Source organism: Eulemur rufifrons, chromosome 8, assembly GCF_041146395.1.
Source record: "Eulemur rufifrons isolate Redbay chromosome 8, OSU_ERuf_1, whole genome shotgun sequence".
NCBI classification, from domain to species: domain Eukaryota; kingdom Metazoa; phylum Chordata; class Mammalia; order Primates; family Lemuridae; genus Eulemur; species Eulemur rufifrons.
The window spans coordinates 97,995,709-98,015,502 of record NC_090990.1 but is presented as its reverse complement, the minus strand read 5'-3'; the positions used below and the strand labels follow the sequence as shown (position 1 = coordinate 98,015,502).

At 40.0% G+C, this 19,794-nt stretch overlaps 2 protein-coding genes across 2 annotated transcripts; one reads left to right on the top strand and one right to left on the bottom strand.

Moving 5' to 3' along the window:
- Positions 1–6,839: 6,839 nt before the first annotated feature.
- On the bottom strand, positions 6,840–10,067 carry LOC138389888 (T-cell surface glycoprotein CD1b-like). The gene is made up of 6 exons (XM_069478544.1): positions 10,007–10,067; positions 9,443–9,709; positions 8,539–8,817; positions 8,064–8,342; positions 7,581–7,674; positions 6,840–6,861 (listed from the first exon to the last, which is right to left on the bottom strand). The coding sequence occupies exons 1-6, from the start codon at positions 10,065–10,067 to the stop codon at positions 6,840–6,842; spliced, it is 1,002 nt and encodes a 333-aa protein (XP_069334645.1).
- A 3,735-nt stretch (positions 10,068–13,802) lies between these two features.
- Positions 13,803–16,464, top strand: LOC138390346 (T-cell surface glycoprotein CD1e, membrane-associated-like). The gene is made up of 4 exons (XM_069479219.1): positions 13,803–13,968; positions 14,300–14,606; positions 15,728–15,996; positions 16,367–16,464. Exons 1-4 carry the CDS (start codon positions 13,803–13,805, stop codon positions 16,462–16,464), a joined length of 840 nt encoding a protein of 279 aa, XP_069335320.1.
- Positions 16,465–19,794: the final 3,330 nt, after the last annotated feature.

Genomic DNA, 19,794 nt, shown 5'->3' with positions numbered 1-19,794 from the left:
ATTTGTGTTGTTGTGGGGGGATATCATTGGGTTACCTCCTATTCTGCCATCTTTCTGACCTAGCATTTACATTTTTATTCTAAGATTGTCACGTGTATACTGTAGAATTAGGTGAATACATATTTACATTGATTCATTGGGAACCAGGATTTTCTATGTGGGAGAATAGAGAAGGAGAAGTGAGATAGATGAATAAAAACTCTTCATTCTGAACTTGAACTGAAAGTATAAGTATGAGCTCATGGTGGTATTTATCCTTACTAAAACGAAAAGCTGTTTTTTTAGGTTTGCCCCTTAGAAGGCTTAGAAACCAGGACTAACCTAAATTATGGTTTCCACATCATGTTTTCCCACTAGAAGGGACCAGAAAACCTTGGAGAATTGGCTAATTTCTAATGTGGGGCAGGAAGTTTCTGCAAGAGCCATGAACATCTGCACATAAGAAAGTAATGGAGTCTTCAATAGGAGAGGCATATTGAAAGAATTCAAGGACAGCTGACTTGAAAAGGATTTCTCTGTCACAGATGGGACAATTTGAGTTCCGGTGAACACAATTACTATGATAGAGCAAGCAATTCAAATAAGTTGAAATTTATGAATATCCACTTACGCAAAAAAATTTATTAGTCACCTGTGAAGGATGCCATATAAACTATTCATTGTCTTGAAAACTCACAAATAAATGAAAAATAGGAAGTATTTTTATTCTTTGATTACCTCAGGGTAATGAGGGAGTTCTTGAGGAGAATATATCTTTCTGGTAACAAATAAATGAAGAATGTATAATACTTTTTTACCCTTAGGTCATTTATTTATAAGATATAGCCCAAGGACACTTTGAGGTCCCTTCTGCCCTGTCAGAGGGTCTACAGTTAAAAATAATTTCTATAACAAGGCTTAGATTTTTTTTTTTTTGAGACAGAGTCTCACTCTGTTGCCCAGGCTGGAGTGCCGTGGTGTCAGCCTAGCTCACAACAACCTCAAACTCCTGGGCTCAAGCAATCCTTCTGCCTCAGCCTTCCGAGTAGCTGGGACTACAGGCATGCGCCTCCATGCCTGGCTTTTTTCTATACATATTTTTAGCTGTCCTTATAATTTATTTCTTTTCTTTTTTTTTTTTTACAAGAGAATGGACAACTTTTATTAAAATTTTTAAAAACCCTGCATTTCCCAAAATCAAACTTAAAAAAAATAAAAGAAGCAAGCACTGGTATTTGAGGTATTTGTTGATGTCATACAATAAGTGGCATTTTGCATACTGCACTGAAAGGGCCAGAACACCTTTGCAAACATTAAAAAAAAAAAAAGAAGTATTATGGAAAATACACAATTGCATGAATCATAATCCTGACATCACTATTTGCCTTTTGTCACCATAGGCAATTACCACTTAATTACTTACAGTCATAATTATCACTCCAGAACAAATGAAATAACATGTTTAAAAGTGGTTTGCACACTATAAAATGGGATATGGAAGAAAGATGCAGGGTGATTTGTCAAAATATAAGACAAGACCAATGAGGAGGAGGTACACAAAATTAGACTATTATTTATATTAGAAAATAAAAGATAGCATATTTTTAAAATAGAAATAGATTTTATGTTTTCATAAGAGGGCATGAGTTTTTAAAACATGAGTATCAAAAATTTTGTGTTTTTTTTTGTATCTGAACTTTTGTACCCCCATAATAAGCTGAAATAAAAAAAAAATTCTTTCTATTTTTAGTAGAGATGGGGTCTTGCTCTTGCTCAGGCTGGTCTCGAACTCCTGAGCTCAAACCATCCACCCGCCTCGGCCTCCCAGAGTGCTATGATTACAGGCATGAGTCACCACGCCCAGTCAATGCTTAGATCTTATTTAACTTTTTCATTTTCTTCCCCTCACGAGAGGTCATTGTTCTTTAGAGACTATATGAAATGTGATATTGCATCAGACTGAAGGTCAAAGCAGATATAAAAATGTAGCTCTTTTCTATTAAGCCAGACATTAAAGAGAATTGCCAAAGTGTAAAGAAAAGGAGGTTTAAAGCCACTCTTCTCTCTAAATGTTTGGAAAAAATTTAAAAACAAAGGTGTTATTGTGGACATGTAATCAATGTTTTATTTTATATAAGTTTATAAATATTTTAATAATTTATTAGTTTTTTCTTCTAAAACATAAGTATCTAGCTGCCTATCTAGAGATATATTTTATATACATTTTATGCAAGGAAAAGTCATTTTTTCATTCTAGTAAAATATACATTCATAAGATTTACCATTTTTGCCATTTTAAGGTGCACAGTTCTGTGCCATTAAGTACATTCACATTATTGTGCAATCCTCAATAACTTTTACGTGTGTAAAATGTATAGAATTGTTGAGATCTATTGACCTAGGTAATGAATGGAGATCACTAAATATCATATACCTGTTGTGAGATATACACAGTATAATAAAATTTCAATCTGATCACATCACAAATATAGCAATATAAAGAGGATAAAGGGCATGTAAAATAGCATAATATCTAAGGGGATAGTGGCATAGTTATGTGATCAGCAAATCCAGACTATGGACAATTAGACAAGAAGAAGGATGCAATTTCTTAAAAAGCAAATTCTAGGATAAAAATGAGAAAAGATATATATAGATTAATAGAGATTTATGAGATATATCAACTAATTTTAATGCATGGGCCTTATTTCTATTGTAATTTAATAAATGAAGTGTAAAAAATAATTTATGAGACAGTTGGGAAAACTTTGAGTACTGATTAGATATTTAATGATATTAAGGAATCTTTAATTTATAGATATCATAATGTAATTGTGGTTGTATATAAAAATAAACTTTATATTTTAGAAATACATGTTGAAATATTTATGGATGAAATATGATTATCTGAAATTTATTTCAATCATGAGTAGATTCAGTATTCAAAGTTGTCTTATGAGCATATGGGTTCTTTATATGGCTTTCTCTATCTTTGCACATATAAAATTACTAATTAAAAAGTTGAAAAGGAGTCATTTGTTACCCTTGGTTTCAAGTCACTTAGTAGGTGGCTCAGTTAACAGAATGACTATTGCAATATGGCAGTGCTTGTGTGCCATTTTGCTTAATAGTGGCACCAAAGCACAAGAATAATGATGCTGGAAATTTGAATATGCCAAAGAGAAGCTGTAAAGTGCTTCCATTATGTGAAAAGGTGAAAATTCTTTACTAATGAGGAAAGGAAAAAAATGTATGCTGAGGTTACTAAGATCTTCAGTAAGATAAGTCATTCTATGACAAAGACACATGTACCCGAATGTTTATAGCAGCACAATTCACAATCGCAAAGATGTGAAAAGAACCCAAATGCCCATCAATTCATGATTGGATTAGTAAATTATGGTATATGTATACCATGGAGTATTACTCAGCTATAAGAAATAACAGTGATACGACATCTCTTTGGTTCTCCCGGAGAGAGTTGGAACCCATTATATTAAGTGAAGTATCCCAAGAATGGAAAAACAAGCACCACATGTACTCACCAGAAAATTGGTTTCCCCGATCATCACCTAAATTTACATCTGGGAATGATACCAATCGGATATCAGACTGAGGTGGGGGGTGACAGGAGGGGATGGGTGTATACCTAATGACAAGTGCAATGTGCACTGTCTGGGGAATGGACACGCTTGGAGCTCTGACTTGGGGGGGATAGGCAGTACATGGGCAACGTATGTAACCTGAACTTTTGTACCCCCCATAATAAGCTGAAATAAAAAAAAAGAATGCATCTTCTATTGATGAAACTGTGAAGAAGAAAAAATTTCATGCTTGTTTTGCTGTTGGACCTCAAACTGCAAAAGTCACTTTTACTGCTCATAATCACTGCTTAGTTAAGGCGGAAAAGGTATTATATTTGTGGGTGGAAGACATGAACAGAAATGTGATCCAACTGACAGTAATTGGGTTTGGTACTATCTGTGGTTTCAGGCACCCATAGCGGTGTTGGAACATATCCACTGTGGAAAACGGCAAACTACTGTATGTTTATATGTTGGCAAAAATCACACAAACATGTACACATGCACATGCACTTTCACACAAAGATAATTTGGAAGCCCTTGCATTTTGTGTTTGAAAATCTACTTTTTTTTTTTTTTTGGGAATTTTCATGGTTAGCATCTTTATTGTTTTTTTGATGTCAATTTATTTTAATTATTGGTTACAATATTAAAGGAGCTTATATATTAAAAAGATATATCAACATTTGAAGGAGTCTTTAATCAAACTTCTTTATATCCTTTGCATAAATTTCTTTCTTTTTTTTTTGTTGCCTTCAGATCTTTATTTATTTATTTATTTATTTCAATTTAATTTTACAGAATCAAAGAGTCTAACAGTATATCTTGTTAGATACAGTATGTCCTCATAATGTATACATTATTTCTTGTACAATGATATGAAATAATATGGGAAATATTCATGATAAATTATTAAGTGAACAGTGCAAGTTAAAAACAATAGTTTCATATTTTTTTCCCCAGCCCCCCTTTCCCGAGTCAGCACCTTCAAGTGTTACCACTCCCCAAACGGTGCGCAATGCACTCATTGTGTAGGCATACCCCCATCCCCTCCCCCAGCCCCCACCTCAGTCTGATGTCCAATAGGTGTCGTTCCCAGAGAAAATCTACTTTTGAAAGTCATTCACGGAGAGGTCATACAGTCATGAGTAAATTAAGGTTTCTTAAGATAAAAACACTTAGAGGAAAATCGTAAGTTCAAAAAACCACTCTTGGGGGATGATAATTTGGGAAGAGAAAGAATAAGAGGAGAAAGAAAACAGAGGAAAGACATAAGAAAAATATGGAAAAGCTGGTGCAAGATATCAGTGATCACATCAATATCAGAATTTTCAAGCAACTTTGAAGTGATATCACAAAATTCAAACTCAATTGGTTTAAAAGGAAAAGGGAAACTCATTACCTTCATGTAACTAAAATATCCAGAGGTTATTCAAGTCTCAGGTATAGCTGATGCAGGTTTTGGCCCTGTCATCTTGTCATTTGCTCTTTGATCCATTTTCTTATTTGTGAGCTTCATTCTTGGACCAGCTTTACCTATCGAACAAAATTCCAAAGCAGTTTTGGGCTTTCCACACATCATACCAGCAAGACAAAGTGAGCACTCCTTTTTCCTCAACTAGGAAACATAAATCCTAGACTTCACTTGGATCAGGCCAAATTAGATCAGATATACTCTATGAGTCAATTATTCTGGCTAAACAGGGGCATGAAATTATGATTATTATCTTAGATCTTGTTTTTCATCTGGGTCAATTTCTGCTCCTAGGGAACATTTAGCAATGTCTGAAGATATATTTGATGTCACAACTGAGGAGATACTATTGGCATCTAATGGGTAGAGGCCAGGGATGCTGCTAAATATCCTACAGTGCACAGAACAGCCTTCCTCAACAAAAATTACCTGGCCCAAAATGTCAATAGTGCAGATGATGAGAAATCATTAGAACAAGGGTTCTCAAACTTGAATATAAATCAGAATCACCTGGAAGCCTTGTTAAAACAGATCCCTGGTTCCCATTCCTGTATTTTCTGATTCAGTAGGTTGGGCGGGGGGTGGTAGTAATTTGTTTCCCTAGCAAATTTCCAGGTGCTATTGCTGCAGCTAGTTCATAGTTCACATTCCTATGTTCCACACTGCATGGTTCACAAGCACACAGCAATAGCATGGCTGCTCTATAAGATGGGGTCCAGTTGAATGTATTCCTGAGAAGTAAGCAGTTGTATTAACAGAAGCGGGGGGGAAGCTGTGATTTCACCCATTTACTACACTTCTTAAATTCTAAAGACCATATTGTTCTAAAATTTACAGATCAGAGAATTGCAACTAGTACCCCTGGCTTCCCCAGAACTAAGCTTCCCCTGACCTCCGTTCCTAAGTTCTAATAAAATATATCCTCAAAATCCCCCTTCCCCCTACTATTGTATTCAAAATGAATTAAGATGTTTTAAGATGGACTCTTCTAGAAAAGTATAGAATAAAAAAACGAATAAAGGTAAATGTAAATCAGAAATATAACTGAATGATACAGCACAGATATCAATCAAGGACCCTGCAGGCAGGAACAGCCCTCTTAATTCTTTTCCTTGAATATGTCACAACCCCCCTGAACTATTACTCCTCACCCACCCTGCCTCTAACTCATTCTCCCTGGAAAAATGAGAAGCAGGAGCTCATTCCAATGACTCTTTGAAGTTAGACTGTAGTTGTAGTAAGGGCAAAGGTGTTTTTCTCCAGAGCAGTTCAGAGCAGAAACCAGAAAAGCATTATATTTTTTGCCTGAGTAGAAAATATTTTAGTAAGAAGAGGAAGATCTAGAACATCAACAGAAAGAAAGAAGGAAGGAGATGACTCTCAAGGAAGACCATGAACTTGACCCTCAACAACTCAGGTAATTTTTATGGAGAAAATGTATTTGCAGGTAAGAGCTCTTGGCAGGGATCCACAAACAGGAATCACTGCCCTCAAGTAACTTTCAAGTTCACCATTAAGTGTATCTACCATATTTCATTTATTTTGAGACATTCTTTCTTACATTTTAATATATAAGACATAGATCATGCTACTGATACAGTCTTATAATAAATTCACAGTTTTAAATAATTTTTCTGCTGGTGTTTAATTTGCAACTTATCTTAAAATCTATGAACACTTCATTTTGATAAAATATGATGATAATTTGATGAACTATGATGAGAATGACACCTGGGTTGACATCTTGGGATTCTAGGCTTCTTGGAGTTTATTCCAGATGGGAGAGCAGATATGATGGGAGCTCAAGGAATATCTCGATATGATCTGTTAAAACCACACAGACAAAGAGCTCTATATAAGAGGTATTTATTTGTACACTGCTGTTCATGGCAACATGATTCACAATATTTAGAGTTGGGAGCAAGCCAAATGTCCATAGACGGATGAATGGATGAACTAAATGTGTCACTTACCTACAATGGAATATTATTCTGGCCTTAGAAGGAAGGAAACCCTGTCACATGCTACAACATGGATGAACCTTGAGGTCCTCATGCTAAGTGAAATCAGCCAGTCACAAAAAGACAGTTACAGTGTGATTCCACTTATATGAGGTACCCAGAGTAGTCAAATTCACAGAAACAGAAAGTAGAATGACCTTAGCCAGGGCCGGGGGAGGAGGGGGGGGCAAATGGGGAATTTCTGTTTCATAGGAAAAGAGTTCTTGTTTTGAGGGATGAAAGAGTTCTGGAGACTGCTGGCATAACAGTGTGAATGCACTTAACTCTACTGAACTGTACACTTAAAAATGCAGAGAGGGTAAATTTTGTTATGTGTATTTTAACAGGATTAAAAATATATCTCAAAGAAAATAAAAATAAAAAAAATAAAAATATATCTCCACATAAAGGAGATGGGAGTTGGGGGGAAAGAGTTTGCTGGAAAGACTGAGGCAAAAGCAATGAAATGAATCAATGTACGGAAAAGAGTGGGAGGGCATCAGAAAAGAAAGATTAAAAACAAACAAACAAAAAACAACTCACCGGAGCCTCTTATACCATAATGCAAGGCACAGCAAAAGCATCAAGGAGGGCACTATTATTGCCAAAAAGATGAAACCAATGGAGATGGGGTGCCCTGGCAATTGGAAGAGGACAAAAGGATGTCACTTCAAATCGTACCCACTGAATCCCCTGGCCATCCTTTGCCCACCTGAGTGTCAGCACCTCCATTCAGCTGCTCCCAATGTATGGTCATCTCCAACTCCCTCTCTCACATTCCTGACACCGTCCATCTATCTTTTGATCCCTCTAGCTCCAACTCACATAATCTGTGAGTCCTTCATTCTCATCTCTTCTATAACTTGGCTCCTCTATTTTTATTCCTGTTGGGACTGGGGTCCCACAAATGAATCAATCTATCCCTGTCCCTCTTTCATCTGTCAAGCCCAATCCTTCCCCAGTGCCTGCCTCTCCGCCTGAGGACCACCTCCTCCCATGTCCAGCCAGGCCCCAGCTCTTTCTCACCCCATTGGAGGATGATGTCCTGGCCCTCTAGACTGCTATGCTTCACCCGACAAGACAGGCCAGCTGCCTCCCCAGCTGCCACATCCAGGGTCGCTCGGAGATACCATGTCCAGTCAGTGTTGGGCAGGAGGTCACTGTGCTGAGTGCCCGGCTGCTCCTGCTCACCCCGCATCCACTTCACCCACACGGGCTTTGGGTAGAATCCTGAGACGTGGCACACCAGCAGCAGACGGCCAGGCCCAGGACTGGGGCTACTGGACAGCCAGGCCTCGGGCTTCACTGGGACAGGAAGGGGCAGCGAGAGTGTAGTATCATGACTCAAATTCGGATCTCAGGGAATCAGGGACTCAGAAACCAAACTCGGACAGTGAAGGCACCCACTGCTTTGGGATCTGAATAACTTGTTGATTAATCCCCTATCCTACTCTTGACCTTAGAGGAGGCGGTGGGAAGTGAAATAGATAGCAGGACTAACCTTGCCTTTGCAGCTCTGCCTTCCCTGAATAGAGGATGCTCAAGAGATATCGGGGGCAGATTTCTAAGAGGAGCTTCTTCACAATATAGATGGCAATTTTATATTGCATGATTAGTGTGCAGAATATCCGTGACCTGATGCCACCTTCTGGGGCAGGCACACATGTATCATTCTCGAAGCTCAGGAAATCCAATCCTCCTAAAGCTCCCCTCAAGAAGCTTACTATGGAACCTCCAGCATGTAGCTCACAGCCTGCTATGCCCTGGATCTGAAACGGATCTAGGTAGAAGGCAAACAGAACAAGTTATTAAACATTAATAAGAAGAAAAGCCATGAGAAAAGGACCTAGTATTTTATATTTAGGTGAGGATAAAATTCTTGGATGTGAAATGATCAGCCAAACCCCAATTACAATACATAGAGATTTTCAGAAACAAGAGCTTTGGGAAAGCTGGGCATGTCATGAATTGGGGGTATGATAGTAGTTGGGGGGGTGGGAGGGAGAGTGTGATGCAGTCTAGAGAGCGCATTTCAGCGTGAGCCATAGGAACACAGCAAGGGGAGACACAGGGAGAAGAGCACTAACAGACAGATCAGAGGAGAAAGCCATACTGTAGGTCACGCAGGTGCAGGGTAGGAGTAAGGGCCCTTGAGGAGCAAGATCCACATAAGACACACTAAGAGTTGGTTACCAATGGAGAGCCCTAATCTCTCACAGAAGAGTCAGAGGCAGCCAGAATCTGGAATACAGTGTGGAGTCAGTGAGAGATTGCTCTAGAAGAGTGTGTGCATGCAGTTGGGTAAAGCAGAAACGAGGGGATAAGGATCAGAGAGATTAGCAGCTTGCAAACAGAGAGAGAAAAAAGTCCTTGGGAATCTTTGCAGTTCAGGGGACTGGACTCACATTCCAGCTGGAATTCACTGGCATACCCCTGTATTTCTTGAGTAAATAGAAAAAAGTAGACTTGGAATAGCTCCTCCAGCTCAGCAACCTCCTCGTCACTGATGTTGCCCTTGGACCAGGGCTTCAGGAATATGGCAGTGCCCGAGTCACTGTCCCAGCCTTGAATCTGTAAATCATCCAACCAGCCTGAACCTTGATTGTGTGCCCAGGTGCTGTTGGCAAAGGATGAGATCTGGATGACACGGAAAGAGGTTGGTCCCTGGAAGGCTGTGAAGAGTAGAAGAACAAGACTGTGAAGAGAAAGGGAGAAGCAGGAGGGAGTGATAGAGAATGGAAATGGAAAAGATCCAGAGAACAAGAACCTACAGTCTGAAGAACACATAAAGGCTGACACATTTGACTGCTCCAGGGACTCATGCTCCAGCCCCAACACCCAGAAAGGCAGAAGAGGGCTGGAGACAGCAGGGCTCAGACTCTTCATGTCCAAGTGCACCTGGGTGAGTGCAGCACACTTTTATCCAAGGCCCCTGCACCAGTGCTGGGAGCTGCCAGAGTGACTCTTACCATCTTCGCTGTCACCACCTGGGAAGAGAACTGCTAACAGTTGAAATGGCAGAAGCAGCATTTCAGTGGGAGATGGAACTTCTGACTAGCAGAGCTGGTGTTTGATATCTGATTGCAGCACACCCTTTTTCTCAGTAGCTTGTAGTGACTTCCTCTCTTCCAACTGACAAATCTCTTTCTCATGCAAATTGCATTTCAGAGAAAAAATGTGCTTCCCATAACCCTGAGCCTTATACCCCGCCTCTCTTGCCCCACCCTAGCCCTTACTTCTGGACTTTCTCTTACCTCCCTGACTTCCACCTGCTGTCTGTGTCCTCAGCTTCCTTCAGACCACCTTGGAAAAGCCGCCATGTGATTCTGAATGGTCATTTTACCTTCTTTAGCCTCTATTCCCACATATATAAAATAAGACGGTGACATTATTCAATTGCTTAGCTTCTAGTCTGCTTTAACCTAGAAGGAATGTTTGGTTTATCCACCCAATCAGCCTCCCTTCCTCCCTGATGCCCTGTCTTCTCTGGCCCTCTGTCATTGCCCCTTCCTAATGTTCTCAATGTCTCCTCTTTCTTGTCTCACTCTCCTTGCCTGATGACCCTAACCCTACATTCTAATCTGTTGTGTGTGAATGTGTGTATATTTTTGTGTGTGTATATGTGTGTGTTGATAGTCACTTACACGAAGGCATTTTACACGCCTTACACGAAGCATTTTAAATGCCATGTGTAGTATAAAACTACAGACCCAAATCCCAGAATCAGATATCATAAATTCTGCCATTTATAATCCAGGCAAATTTATCTTAGACCATAGCAATTACTGAGGGACAAATGACATTTGCTACTGGTATATGACCTTCTGTTCAGTAGCTCTTGACCTTTGGGGTTTTGGTTTTTTTAAATTCACAATATTATGAGAGTACCAACATTTTAGTTACATGAGTTGCTTTTGTACGATTTGAGTCAGAGTTATATGGGTGCCCTTCACCCACATGGTGTGTATTATACCCATTAGTTGTGAATTTACCCATCTCCTGCTCCCTCTCTCTCCTGCTTGATTTCCATTGAGTTTTACTTCCATCTGTGCACATACATGAGTGTTGATCAATTAATTCCAATTCAATAATGAGTACATGTGCTGTCTGTTTTTCTAGTCTTGCCCTGCTTCACTTAGTAGAATGGTCTCCCATTGCATCCACGTTGTTATAAAAGGTATTGCTTCAGCATTATTTATGGCTGAGTAGTACTCCATGGTATACATATAGTATATTTTATTAATTTACTCATGTATTCATGGGCACTTGGGTTGATTCCACATCTTTGTGATTGTGAATTGTGTTGCTATAAACATCAGGTACAGGTGCTTTTGGATAAAATGACTTTTTCCCCCTTTTTGTAAATACCCAATAGTGGCATCGTTGGATCAAATGGTAAGTATATTTTTAGCTCTTGGAGGTATCTCATCATACTACTTTCCATAGAGGTTGTACTAGTTTGCAGTCCCACCAACAGCGTATAAATTTTCCTTTCTCTCCACATCCATGCCGGCATCTGTTGTTTTGGGACTTTTTAATAAAAGTCATTCTCACTGGATTTAGGTGATATCTCCTTGTGGTTTTGATTTGCATTTCCCTGATGATTCAAAATATTGAGCATTTTTCCATATGTTTATTTGCCATTGGTCTATCTTCTTTTGAAAAGGCTCTGTTCATGCCTTTTGCCTACTTTTCAATGGGATTATTTGATCTTTTCATACTGATTTGCTTGAGTTCTTTGTAGATTCTAATTATTAGCCCTTTTTGGATGCATAGCATGAAAATATTATCTCTGATTCTGTAGGTTGTGTATTTGCTCTGCTGATTCTTTCCTAGGCTGTGCAAAAGCTTTTTAATTTAATCAGATCTCATTTATAATATTAATTTTTGTTGTTGGTGTCATTGCCTTTGGGGTCTTCTTCATAAATTCTTTGCCTAGGCCATTATCTGTAAGAGTTTTTCCAACATTTTCCTCTAGAATTCTTATAGTACCATGCCTTAGGTTTAAGTCTTTTATCCATCGTGAATTAATTTTTGTGGTGAGTGGTGAGAGGCAAGGGCTCTCTTTTAGTCTTCAACATGTGGCTATCCAATTTCCCAGCACCATTTATTCAATAGGGATTTATTTTGAGGTGTATGTTCTTGCCTACTTTGTCAAAGGTCAGATGACAATATGAGGATGATTTTACATCTTGGTTCTCTGTTCTGATTGATTGTTCTATGTCTTAGTTCTTGTGTCATTACCATGCCGTTTTGGTTACTATAGCCTTGTAGTATAGCTTGAAATCTGCACTCAGGACACCCAGTGTCTTCTGATAATGAGATCTGAGAAGAGCAGAGTAATGAAACAGAGGAGAGACTGAAGGGACAGGAAGAGTAGTCAGGGCATGTGAGAAGGGCAAATGTAGACAGGGAGGCAAAAATGATGAGTCAGTAGAGAAAAACAGCAAGAACAAGAAGAGGGAAAAAGGAAGCCAGGTGGCAGACAGGTAGAGGGGAAGACCACAGAGAGGAAGGAACAAGGAGACTACTGAATGGGTTCCTGGGTCCCATCAACTCACTTCCATCACTTCAAACAGATAAGAACATTTACAACCCATGGATATTTGATTTCTGCAAAGCCAAAAACTACTACATATTTTAGTCATAACAGAGACTTTGTTCTAAACCAGGACTCCTTTTCCAGCAGTTAGTGCAATAGAGGAGGTTGGGCAGATGTAGACAAGAGTAGGGAGAAAACCTGGAAGCCAGAGAGTGGGAGAGATGGAGGGGAAGTGAGAGACCCTGTGGGAAGTTGTGGCAAAGGGAGGCAGTGGGGCTTCTCCTGTATAGACATGGGCAGAGGGAGAGGTTTGCCTGTGTGTGGAAAGGGAAGTGAGATGACTGTTGAGCCTAAGAATACTGAGTTATAGAAATGCCCCCTGTATTTCTGGAGACAAGATTTGATTTCAGAAGTCAAATAAGGCTTTGCCTTAAAGAAAAAATAAATACATTAGTTCAAAAGCTTCTGCGCCTCAGGAGGGCGTCTTGTTGGTCAGTAACAGCTGCACTTCAAAGAGACAGCTGTAAACTGGGCCTATGGGTCTCATCTGTTTTGAAAGACAAGACAGGCCTCACCTAGGACCAAAAGGTAGCCAGAGCTGACCGGCAAAGACCCCTGGAGATGAGAGCTGATCAAATAGATATGCTAATGCCCAAGCAGGGCCCAGACAGAACCATGCGGTTAAATTAATTAACACAAAGCACAGCTCATGTTGACTTCCGAGATCATCTCTGTCTCCAAGAACACAATCACTGGAGCCAAGATGTCTCTGTTTTTTGCTAAAGTAATAGCCTTATCAGAAAACTTAGAAGTTTGCCCCAAGAAGATTTTGTAACTCATTGTTCCCCTAGATAGAGTTAGTTAAAGGATCTGTAGTAGCCTTTTAGAAGACTTTGACCCTAAACCAAACTGCCTGTTAGTATGTAAATCCTGTTGCCAAGGGCAACGGGAGCCTGTATCTACCCTATAAAATACCTGTGTGGAGTTTCCGTCTTTGATACATTTTTTTGCAGGAAGAAATATATCCATCCAGACACCCTCCTTATATCTATTTTCATAAACCTTTACTTTATAAACTATATCTTTGGCTCTGTGTATTATTATTATTTTACTTTTATTTCTGTTTCCTACTATTTTTTCATCCTTTGCGATGACCGCTGCCTGAGAGACCTGATTGGAAGAGAAAAAACCTCTTTGCGGGTAGCGTAGCTAACTCCCCGCTGATGACAGTGCAAGAGGGTGTGGAGAGGGGTGCTGATGTCTGTGTTCCAAGGGAAGGTGTCCTTCCTGGGCACAGTTCCCCTGACAAAGCTCCAGTGATGCACCTACTACTGCTCCTGCTCCTGCTTCTCTTCAGGGAACTTGGCTGCCCTAGGGAGAGCACAGCAGGTAGGAAGAGCTCAGAAGGGAGGATACCTAGAGTTGGGCACAAGAAGGTGGAAGGGAAGCTCTGGAAAGGACCTGAGAAAGGGAGTAGTGCTGCTCTAGGATGCCCCTGGCATATGCCTTCCAGGCTACTTCCAGGACAAGAATTCTTGTCTACAGTCTCAGTTTCTGTTTCTGATTTTGGGGAGAGGAATTTGGCCCAGGGGAAAAGTGGTACTGGAATATATGTAATTATCTCCATCCTTCCTCTCCTCTCTGGGCTCCTTTTCTTCCTGTGGCATCTCATCTCTCATCCATTTCCACTCTCTCCACTTGCCATTCTCCTCTCTCTCAGTTCCCCAAGCTCTAGGATCCCATCATCCAGCAGCAGAAAAAGCCTTCTCCTTCCACATGCTCCAGATCTCCTCCTTTGCAAACCACAGCTGGGTGCACATCCAGGGCCCAGTCTGGGTGGGTGACCTGCAGACTCACTCCTGGGATGGCATCATGGGAACCATCTGCTTTCTGAGGTCATGGTCCCAGGGAGACTGCAGCAAGGAGGAGCTAAAGAACTTACAGGCACTGCTCCAGGTGTACTTGTGTGGTTTTTCCAGGGAAGTACAGGCCTTCGCCAGTCAATTCAGTTTCAATGCGAGTTCATTGTTGAAAGCTGATAATTTGCCCAAGGGCTCCATCGATCTTTCAAAGGAGAAGATAGTATATAAATCCTGACCATCATCCTTCCTTCCTGACCTTGTTTCCTGTCTCCCTTTGTCTCCCACTCCCTCCTCTGCTATACTCATCACTATTTCCCCCCAATATACAGTGCAGAGCCTGCATGTATTGATCGCTGCATGCCCCTGAATGTACCCTCAAGTTCTGGCTCCCTGGAATGGTTGTCTGTTGTTGATTTTCTGCCAGTAATTTCTGGCCTCAGACTCAGTCATTCCTCCCCAGGTTTCTGGCCTCTTTCCTCTTTGGCCTGAGTGTTCATGTGGCCTGTCTTTTACCTACCACTATCATATGAGTTCTTCCAGACAAGCCAGACAAGACAATAATTATTTCAAAGTACCTTTATAATATTCAAATTTTCTTCCCACAAATTTCCTTCCCCTTTTTCACCTAAACTCTAGTTTTTCCTATGATTTCCCAGCAAATTTTCCTTCCTTTGAATCCCATTACTCTCTAAATTGTTTATTTCTATTTCCTGTCATTCTTTCCCTATTGATTCTCTCTTGCCTCTCTACCCTCAGACCCCTTTGAAGTCCACATGCCAGCCAGCTATAAAATGCATGCTGAGAAGGCCTGAGAAATCTTTATAAATGGGGCATATCAAGGATAAGATTTCCTCAGTTTCCAAGGAAGTTCCTGGGCGCCATATCCAGCAGCAGGAACTCGGGCCCAGAAAATCTGCAAGGTGCTCAATCTCTATTGAGATATTAAAGAAATAGTGCAGAGCATTCTTGGTCACACCTGCCCTCGATTTCTGGTAGGCCTCCTTGTAGCGGGAAAGTCAGAACTGGAAAGACAAGGTGAGGCCAACTCTCGCTCTTCTTCTAGTCCTAGTGCTTTAACTTTTGTACTTCAATTTGCCTGTTCTCATTACCATTTTCAAGCATATAATGAGAGGCTATAGGGTTAGATGTGTGGGTTTAGGATTGTTTCTTACACAAGAGAAACAGGTGATTACTCAAACTTCTAAAGCACCCAAGTCCCTGAGATCTGACCTGGGATTTCCCTTATATTCCATTTTTCCCCATCTTCTCTTTTCCAGTGAAGACAGAGGCTGGGTGTCCACAGGTCCTAATCCTGGGCCCGGCCATCTGCTGCTGGTGTGCCATGTCTCAGGATTCAACCCAAAGCCTGTGTGGGTGAGGTGGATGCAGGGTGAGCAGGAGCAGTCTGGCACTCAGCACAGTGATCTCCTGCCCAATGCTGATGGGACGTGGTATCTCCGAGCCACCCTGGATGTGGCAGCTTGGGAGGCGCCTGGCCTGTCTTGTTGGGTGAAGCACAGCAGTCTCAGGGGCCATGACATAATCATCCACTGGGGTGAGAATGGACTGGGACCCAGCTGGGAATTTATGCAAGACAGTCCTATGGCCTTTGTGGGAAGCAGAGGAAATGGTGAGGATGCCTGGCACAAGAGGGTGAAATTGGGAGAATCCAAATAAAAAAAGGGTAGGGAATGACAGAAGTTAAGTTTGAATAAAATGGAAGTAGGGGATTAGAGGTACCAAAGAGAAAATAAGGGATGAATTGGTGACTTGATGGAAGAGGGTTGGGGAGGAATTAAAATGAGGGCTCTAGAAAGTACAGATGAGGAGTCTAGGAGGTCTCACCCTTGTGAAATGAAAAGGCTCAGCTGTGGTGGGACAGAGAGTATTTTGTTGGTTGACATTGGTATTTTGTCACCAACCAGGTGGATACTCCATCCTTCTGATATTGATCTGTTTGACAGTCTTAGTTATCTTGGTTATGTTTGCTGCAGTTGACTCATGGTTTGAAAAACAATGGTAAGCCTTTTTGTGTTCTTTGTTTCTTCAACCTCTAGTTAGCTAATTCTTCTATTTTCTGTCTCCTTTTTTTCCTTCCTCATTTCTCTCTGATTTCCCTTCTTGAGATTAAGATCATTTTCCTTTCCAACAGCTCAAATTGGAACTTTATGTCTCCCTATGTTTCCAGTGCTTCACTATCGATCCTTCAAACTATGATTCAGATGTCTCATTCTCATGGAAGCTTTCCAGGATTACCCAATTGAAAGCTCCTCTGTACTCCCCCAAATTGAAATGATCTTCATAAACACACTTATTTCTTCTTATTAAGAAAAGTTAAGTTTTTGCTCTTATCTCTTCCCCGAGTTGTTTGAAAGTAGGATATAAGTGTTTGTGTCTGTATTCATGAACAAAAGCCTTGTCTGAATTCAGGGCCAGTTTTATAAGCATGTGACCTGGGCAGGCACATGGGATCTCATGCTCTGAAGGGACTCATGTGAGGTTCAATGCTCTGCTGTTGTCATCTTGAAATCCTTAATAGTTTTCAAAAAAGAGACACTGAATTTTCATTTTGCATAAATTATGTAACTGGTTCTGCTGGAAGGTAATATTTCCCAATAAATGCTGACAAATAAATTCAGTGTCAGATCAAGTGATAATGTCTTAGTCCATTACCTCTTTGACATCCCTGCATCGTTTGATTCTGCTCTTATTAAAACCCTTCCTCTCTCCCTTTGTCTCTCACCAAGGGGGTAGGAGACAGATGAGTGTCTCAGACTTCACAGTGATTGGGGTGTTATTTGACTTTCAGGGAAATTTAGAGAGACAATAATAACATATGAGATGTCTCTTGTCTAAGTGAGGTCAGGGTTGAACTGGCATTCCAACTTCCCAGAGATTGTGTGTGTTTATGTATGTCTTTGTGGATGTGCATATTCAGGGGAGAAGTTCATATTCTGATAAAGAAGAAGCCGTGGGGTTTAAGGACAGTGGTAATGTGCATGGCCAGGGTAAGGCAATGAAGGAAAATAGTGATTGGATGCCAGCTAAGCTATATGTTTGCTTCTCTTTGTTATTTTGGTTTATTATTACTGTTATTATTATTATTTACAGTTTGCTTTTTCTTTAGTTTTTAATGTGCATTCCTAAATTATTTAATTGAGATACATTTGATTGAACCCTTTGGAAAAGAGAAAGCTGTTTGTGTGCAGAGTTCACATAGATGTTCAGTCAAGCTCTTCCATTGGATGGCATAGTTGAGCAGATTATATAGATTTTTTAGTGGAACTTTATAACTCTATGGTGGGCATTTTCAGGTTATCAGACAAGGTTTCATAATCATATATCCAGGCTGCACCCTTATCCATGTACAGGCATTGAGGCCAGCCTTTCCACTGTTGAGAGTCCACCACCTTCTGTAGAATGTATTGAGACAGCCTATCTAGAGCGAGGCCACTAGAGTCCAGAGAGGAAGGTGGAATTTTAAGGGGTTGTTTGGAGCAATAAATGATGAAAGTCAGGGTTTCATCACATGGTGTGAGTTCACTACGGATGACATTTACCAAAATGAAGAGGCTGAAATAGGGACCAATTTCTGGTATAAGGTGTGTAGTAAAAATATATTTCTGATGTGTCCCATTTCAGTAGACTTTGCCCCATGACTCTAGGTTTTTTTTTTTTTTGGTCACAATATTCTTAAACCCTTGATATGGCTACATTGACTTCTCTGTCACTGTGTCCAATCTTTCTGCCATTGCATATTAGGCTTCTGTGACGATAGATTTCTTTTTGTCCCTCACTGATGTTGAGCTTCTTCTCAGCTCAAGTGTCATCTCCACAGACAGACCTTTACTGATCATTCTAAGTAGAGTAGCACACTTCACTTCAGTCATATTTTATTCCAATACTCTTTGATTATCTTGAATACTTAATTTATTTAAAATTACTTTATTTATTTTTATGTATTTATTGTCTTTGTCATCTGAAATATAAGCACTGTAACATTCTGGATTTTTAACTATTCTGATGACATTTATATCCCAGTGCCTAGATGATAGCCTAACATATATCGGGTAATTAAAAATATTTTTATTGAATTCACAAATGACATTCAAGTTTGACTTGCCAGAGGAGATATTAGTGACACCAGTCTCTATCTGATAGGGTGTAGATTTGCAGGTACTATAATAATAATATAATAATAATGATAGTTCATTAAATACAAAATGTCCAATTTTGAGCCAAAAGTTTAGTTTATTATATCTCAAATAAGAAACTATACAATTAATCAAAGTGTCAGCCTAAACTATTGACACAGTTTTGCCATCTTAATGGTAGCTTGTTTATGTCAGCAGTGAGGAAGTCTGGAGAGGAAGTGGCAATGAGATGGCGAAAGGTGTTTTCCACAGCTTGTTGTGAATTGAATACTTTTCCTTGAAAGAAGTGATCCAAAGCCTGGAAGCAGTGGTAGTCAGTTGGTGCAAGGTCTGGTGAACATGGTGGATACCAGAGAGTTTCCAACTCCAGCCTCTAGTTTGAGCAGTATTGTTTGTGCAACATGTGGTTGAGCATTGTCTTGCAACATGGTTAGCCTTTCTGTATTGACCAATCTCAGCTGCTTAATTGTAAGCATCCTCATCATTTCATCCAAGAGGTTATAGTATACATCCACTGTGATTGATTGACCAGGTTTCATGAAGCTTTAGTGGATAATACTAGCACTGTTCCACCAAAGAGACACTGCTAGTTTTTTTTTTTTGATGGATATTTAATTTTGGACTGTGTTTCAGCACTTTATCTTTATCCAATCACTGTGCTGAATGCTTGCGATTATCAAAAAGAATCCATTTTTCAGCACACGTAACAACAGTCTGGAAATGATTTGTCTTTATGTCGTGACAGCAAAGAAAGGCAAGCTTCAAGATGATTTCTCTTGTGATGCTCATTTAATTCATGTGGTACCCAGGTATCCAGACTTTTTACTGTGCTGATTTGTTTCAAATGGTCCGATATTGTTGGAATAGTAACATCAATCCTTGCTGCTAATTCACGCTTAGGTTGAGATGAATTCATTTCCACTACAGCTTTTAGCTCATCATTATCCACTTTGGTCTCAGGTCACCCATGTGGCTCATTTTCAAGATTAAAATCACGAGGATGGAACTTCTCAAACCATCGACATGCTGTAGATTTTTTAGCCATATCCTTCATTGATATTTGTTGCTGTCTGTGCTGCATTGATTCCAAGAGGAAACTCATATTCAAAAATAGCATGAAGTTTTGACTTATCCATGGTTTCACAAAAATTGCTCTAAAAACATTTGATAGATCTTCACAAGCCAAACCATGCATTTGA